The sequence below is a fragment of the Drosophila ananassae genome, chromosome 3R, assembly GCF_017639315.1.
Source record: "Drosophila ananassae strain 14024-0371.13 chromosome 3R, ASM1763931v2, whole genome shotgun sequence".
NCBI classification, from domain to species: Eukaryota; Metazoa; Arthropoda; class Insecta; order Diptera; family Drosophilidae; genus Drosophila; species Drosophila ananassae.
The window spans coordinates 16,003,403-16,010,280 of record NC_057930.1 but is presented as its reverse complement, the minus strand read 5'-3'; the positions used below and the strand labels follow the sequence as shown (position 1 = coordinate 16,010,280).

General features: G+C 40.3%; 1 protein-coding gene across 1 annotated transcript; it reads left to right on the top strand.

Moving 5' to 3' along the window:
* Positions 1–4,853: 4,853 nt before the first annotated feature.
* Positions 4,854–6,458, top strand: LOC6498460 (beta-1,4-glucuronyltransferase 1). The gene is made up of 2 exons (XM_001962835.4): positions 4,854–5,683; positions 5,780–6,458. The coding sequence occupies exons 1-2, from the start codon at positions 4,994–4,996 to the stop codon at positions 6,323–6,325; spliced, it is 1,236 nt and encodes a 411-aa protein (XP_001962871.1). The 5' UTR covers positions 4,854–4,993; the 3' UTR covers positions 6,326–6,458.
* The last annotated feature ends 420 nt before the right edge of the window (positions 6,459–6,878 follow it).

Here is a 6,878-nt window from a genome sequence, read left to right as displayed (position 1 = left end):
TTTATTAAAAATATTTTGTTGCTTGATTTTGATGCCAAATGATGGAGAATCGCTCTACGAATCGTTTGAGGTATTCCGCTTAAGAATCTGACTGAAATTGGCCAAGATACAGCCATCGCTGTGGGCCATAATGTCCTTGCAAGCACTTTTCGGATTTTTGTAGGGGACCCCCCACAAAATTTTACAAAAAATCTAAAAAATATTTTGTTTCTAGATTTTGATGCAGAATGGTGGAGAATCGATCTACGAATCGTTTAAGGTATTCCGATTAAGAATCTGTTCGAAATTGGTCAAGATACAGCCATCGCTGTGGGCCATAATGTCCTTCCAAGCACTTTTCGGATTTTTGTAGGGGACCCCCCACAAAATTTTACAAAAAATCTAAAAAATATTTTGTTCCTAGATTTTGATGCAGAATGATGGAGAATCGCTCTACGAATCGTTTAAGGTATTCCGCCTAAGAATCTGAGTGAAATTGGTCAAGATACAGCCATCGCTGTGGGCCATAATGTCCTTCCAAGCACTTTTCGGATTGTTGTAGGGGACCCCCACAAAATTTTACAAAAAATCTAAAAAATATTTTGTTTCTAGATTTTGATGCAGAATGGTGGAGAATCGATCTACGAATCGTTTAAGGTATTCCGATTAAGAATCTGTTCGAAATTGGTCAAGATACAGCCATCGCTGTGGGCCATAATGTCCTTCCAAGCACTTTTCGGATTGTTGTAGGGGACCCCCACAAAATTTTACAAAAAATCTAAAAAATATTTTGTTTCTAGATTTTGATGCAGAATGGTGGAGAATCGATCTACGAATCGTTTAAGGTATTCCGATTAAGAATCTGTTCGAAATTGGTCAAGATACAGCCATCGCTGTGGGCCATAATGTCCTTCCAAGCACTTTTCGGATTGTTGTAGGGGACCCCCACAAAATTTTACAAAAAATCTAAAAAATATTTTGTTTCTAGATTTTGATGCAGAATGGTGGAGAATCGATCTACGAATCGTTTGAGGTATTCCGCTTAAGAATCTGACTGAAATTGGCCAAGATACAGCCATCGCTGTGGGCCATAATGTCCTTGCAAGCACTTTTCGGATTTTTGTAGGGGACCCCCACAAAATTTTACAAAAAATCTAAAAAATATTTTGTTTCTAGATTTTGATGCAGAATGGTGGAGAATCGATCTACGAATCGTTTAAGGTATTCCGATTAAGAATCTGTTCGAAATTGGTCAAGATACAGCCATCGCTGTGGGCCATAATGTCCTTCCAAGCACTTTTCGGATTTTTGTAGGGGACCCCCCACAAAATTTTACAAAAAATCTAAAAAATATTTTGTTCCTAGATTTTGATGCAGAATGATGGAGAATCGCTCTACGAATCGTTTAAGGTATTCCGCCTAAGAATCTGAGTGAAATTGGTCAAGATACAGCCATCGCTGTGGGCCATAATGTCCTTCCAAGCACTTTTCGGATTGTTGTAGGGGACCCCCACAAAATTTTACAAAAAATCTAAAAAATATTTTGTTTCTAGATTTTGATGCAGAATGGTGGAGAATCGATCTACGAATCGTTTAAGGTATTCCGATTAAGAATCTGTTCGAAATTGGTCAAGATACAGCCATCGCTGTGGGCCATAATGTCCTTCCAAGCACTTTTCGGATTGTTGTAGGGGACCCCCACAAAATTTTACAAAAAATCTAAAAAATATTTTGTTTCTAGATTTTGATGCAGAATGGTGGAGAATCGATCTACGAATCGTTTAAGGTATTCCGATTAAGAATCTGTTCGAAATTGGTCAAGATACAGCCATCGCTGTGGGCCATAATGTCCTTCCAAGCACTTTTCGGATTTTTGTAGGGGACCCCCACAAAATTTTACAAAAAATCTAAAAAATATTTTGTTTCTAGATTTTGATGCAGAATGGTGGAGAATCGATCTACGAATCGTTTAAGGTATTCCGATTAAGAACCTGTTCGAAATTGGTCAAGATACAGCCATCGCTGTGGGCCATAATGTCCTTCCAAGCACTTTTCGGATTGTTGTAGGGGACCCCCACAAAATTTTACAAAAAATCTAAAAAATATTTTGTTTCTAGATTTTGATGCAGAATGGTGGAGAATCGATCTACGAATCGTTTAAGGTATTCCGATTAAGAATCTGTTCGAAATTGGTCAAGATACAGCCATCGCTGTGGGCCATAATGTCCTTCCAAGCACTTTTCGGATTTTTGTAGGGGACCCCCCACAAAATTTTACAAAAAATCTAAAAAATATTTTGTTCCTAGATTTTGATGCAGAATGATGGAGAATCGGTCTACAAATCGTTAAAGGTATTCCGCTTAAGTATCTGATCGAAATTGGCCAAGATACAGCCATCGCTGTGGGCCATAATGTCCTTCCAAGCACTTTTCGGATTTTTGTAGGGGACCCCCCACAAAATTTTATAAAAAAATCTAAAAAATATTTTGTTCCTAGATTTTGATGAACAATGATGGAGAATCGGTCTACGAATCGTTAAAGGTATTCCGATTAAGAATCTGATCGAAATTGGTCAAGATACAGCCATCGCTGTGGGCCATAATGTCCTTCCAAGCACTTTTCGGATTTTTGTAGGGGACCCCCCACAAAATTTTACAAAAAATCTAAAAAATATTTTGTTCCTAGATTTTGATGCAGAATGATGGAGAATCGCTCTACGAATCGTTAAAGGTATTCCGATTAAGAATCTGATCGAAATTGGTCAAGATACAGCCATCGCTGTGGGCCATAATGTCCTTCCAAGCACTTTTCGGATTTTTGTAGGGGACCCCCACAAAATTTTACAAAAAATCTAAAAAATATTTTGTTCCTAGATTTTGATGCAGAATGATGGAGAATCGCTCTACGAATCGTTTAAGGTATTCCGCTTAAGAATCTGGTCGAAATTGGCCAAGATATAGCCATCGCTGTGGGCCATAATGTCCTTCCAAGCACTTTTCGGATTTTTGTAGGGGACCCCCCACAACATTTTACTGTTATTTTTACTATTTTTATACTCATTTTGTTTAACATATTCATGATTATAATTTTGCTTCCATATTTTGTTGTCCTTGACGCTTGAAATAACAAATATATTTCCTTTTCGTCAGGTAGGTGCAATTTCCTTTTAGAAGAAGCCCTTTGATCTTCCATGCATCAAAAGTTAAACCTGACTTAAATGTAGTTCACTCCTTTTATTCCCATTTTTTCTCTTTGCCATTATAAACTGATTTATTGGTTCATTTCCAGGCGCATGTGGGTGAAGTGCAGCCAGTCCCGTAAAAGTTGGTACGGGATATCGACAAAGGATGGAAAGGACTCAGGTCCGGGGCCAAGGTAGACAAAGTAAATTAGATTTGGCACGGCACTGCCTTGATGATGATGCATGCGACAAGTGAGTTAAATTTCCAGACCAGGTGGAGCTAGGTGCTGCCTGGCGAGGATGTGGGGGAAAGAGGGTAAGTGGGAGTACCGTCGTAGTGTGTGCTGTGGGGCTGAGCCAGTCAGGTGCAGCAGGCAGAAACAATAAGAGCAACAGACGTACGGGCATAGGTAACTTTAAGCCGATATCAAATCTTTCAATAATTAATATGGCACACAGCCGCACGCAGAGAAAGGAGCCGAGCCGAGTCGAGCTGGTTGTGAAAACAAACGCCGGCTCATAAATAAACAGAACGTTTCAGTTGGTAAAGTTTTCCGTTCCGCGCACCTACACTGAAAACTAAGGTGGCATAATAGAACAAATAAGGCTCTAAATACGTAAATTGAAAAGGTTAGAAATAAATGTTTAATCAAATACTCATTACTCCATTAAATAACCTAGACTCTTTCCAAAATAATCACAGATTTTTGTTTAGTTTAGTTTCTTCAAGTGCCTGGCACACATCAGCACGTGTTCATTTCCGGCTACAGCATTTACCGTGCATATCCTGCGCCAAGGATGCTTGGCCTGCTCTCCTTCCCTTCCCAGCCGTGTCCCGGTCTGGCCCGGTATGGCCCGGACCGGCTTTACCGGATTGGTCTGGTCTGTTGTGTTTTGTTGCAAAGGTGGCTGCCTAAGCCGTGCTCCATCGTCGATACAGAAAGCTTTCAGATTTAATTTTAATTAGGTGCTATTGAATTTATAAATTTTTCAGCTCCTGTCGCCGTGCTTCGTCCTTCGAACATATCCTCTTCACACCCACACCGCACACGTAAAACTTTCACAGCCATTGCCAAAAGTTTCCGGCCGGCTGCCTGCTACCGGCTGCTATGGGCTAAAGGGAGTTCCGCTGCCTGCTGCCTGTTGCCTGACACTAATAACAATAATCGCAAATTGTATTTTCATGAATTTTCAACTCGTAATTACTAATATTTCAATATACACACAAATTCATAATCTATACCTATACCCCAACTCCAACTGGGGTAGCTCCCCAATAGAAGCCAAAACTGGCGGCACATAATTAAAATTTGTTGTCCGCGAACTCGGTCAAAAAGGGATGGTTTGCTGGTCGCTGGGCTGGTGTTTGGGAGATTTACCTTTTACAATGAATAACAATGAACAATGTACATTAATTTTCCGTATTAATTGTTTATTTGCGCAGGCTGCATATTAAAATTTCTACTAATCAATATTAAGCCCCATTCGAAACAGATTACTTTTCAGCTGGCTTTTTGTATTGTTTGCTGGGTTCTGTCGGCCTATTGGGAAAACTGTCTTAATTGGATTTTAAAGGTTACTTTGAATTCTGAAATAAAACAAGGTTAATTCAATTAGATATTAGGTTTTATTCTCAATTCAAACACTAATTGATGATGTACCTGTATTACACTTCTAATAAAGCCAAAAATTGAACGAAAAAATATGTATTTTACTTTATTTTCAGTAACAACTCAGTCGTCACTTAGCATTCATTTAATTCGCTAGAAATTCTTTCTAATACACATCACAGTTATAAAGAAACCTTCCAGACTTGACCGGAGTTAGAAGACAATGCGTAGGCTCTTGGGTGTGCTGTTTTTGGTGATTATCCTGATTTTCGTCCTGACTGCAAGTTCTACGTACGATGAGGAGAGCTTTTCCTGGGATTTGCAGAACCTCCAAAGGTTTGTTAAATGCCGAGACAAGCATTACGTGGGCACCAAGGAATTCTACTTCAACTACTGGGTCCTGAAAAACTACATCAGGGCGGAACACGGGCAGCTGTCCTGCTTCAGCAACGTTACCTATACCACCCACGCAGACTACAGGTATCTGGACAACTTGGTGCCCCTTCTGGAGCGATGGCGCTCTCCACTTAGTCTGGCTCTCTATGCCCCTGGCGCCGATTTCCAGCCTACGCTAGACAGTATCCTGTGGCTGCGACAGTGCCATCCAGGCAGCCACCTGGTGCGCGAACTGACCAGCTTCCACTTCTACTTCGATGTGAATCACTTGCCGCAAGTGGTGCCCAGGAGCAAAGTGGCTCTCCGGAGGGAGGTCAATTGCAGCGCACCACCGCCATATAAGAATGTGAAAATGGACCAGATGTACAGGGGGCAGAAAAGACTCGATTATCCTGTCAATATTGGACGTAATCTGGCGCGTTTTGCCTCGCTGACACACTTTGTTCTGGCCTCCGATATAGAGCTGTATCCCACGCCGGGATTGGTGCCCAACTATTTGAAGTTTTACAGCAGAAAGGTATGCCATATTAACCTTTTTATTCAACTGTATGAAAACCACTTAAAAATAGTACGATTTTTTAATAAAATGTTATATTTACGACGAACTCCGCAGGTACTTGGGAAGCATGGTAGCGTATCCCTATCGCGTTTGGTACACGTTCTACGTATCTTTGAAGTACAGGCTAATGAGACCATTCCCAAAACCAAACCGGAACTGCAGAGAATGTTTAGATCCGGAGCGGCTGTGTTATTTCATATAAATATCTGTGCAGATTGCCATCGGGGACCATTGCTAGAGGAATGGATGAATGAAACGGTAAACTCACAGGATCTAAATGTATTCAATGTGGCCCACCGCACTCAGCCATATAATACGTGGGAACCGATCTTTATCGGCACTGTCGACGATCCTCCGTACGACGAACGTCTCAGCTGGGAAGGACAAAAAGACAAAATGACGCAGGCGTATGCAATGTGTGTCCTTGGCTACGAATTCCAAATCCTGGACAACGCCTTTTTGGTCCACAAACCAGGCATCAAACGGGGAAGACCCCGTATGGGCTTTTTCCAAGCCCAGCGCACCGATACCTTGATCAATCGTAAGATCCTCCGAGAGCTGCATGTTATGTACGGATCGCGTAGCGGATGTTTAATATAGAAAAAAAGCGAGAAAACGGCTTAAATTTTATGTTTAGTCAATTTTTTTTTTATCTTTTGGCAATGTAAATTAAATTAGTAGCCAACAATCTCGATTATTTATTTAGCACAACTCGTAAATGTTTTAACAATAACCGTTTTCAATAAGGAAGAACTTTAAATTCTCTGTAGAATGTAGTCCTCAAATGATTCTTAAAATCTGTTAAAATAATTGAAAATATATTGTACTTTTTCAATCCAAAATATCAATAAGGAAAAAATATATATAGTATCATTGTTACGTAAAAAGCCAATTGAAAACTCTTTGTGCAGGGCATTCAGTATTCGAGGCGCCCCAGGGCCAGAAGAGCTCCTCTCTTCCGTCAATGTTTGCTTAACTTTTTCTGCTGGGCAGTTTACAGAAAAATAACAACGCATGCAGCATAATCAATAGTATAAAATATGAACTGCAAACCTGAATAAATATTTATTGTTTGCTTCGTCCTAGTTGGACGAGTGTGTGTGTGAGTGTTTCGATTTGTGCACCATATCCATGTAGTAAAAAGGAATTTTAG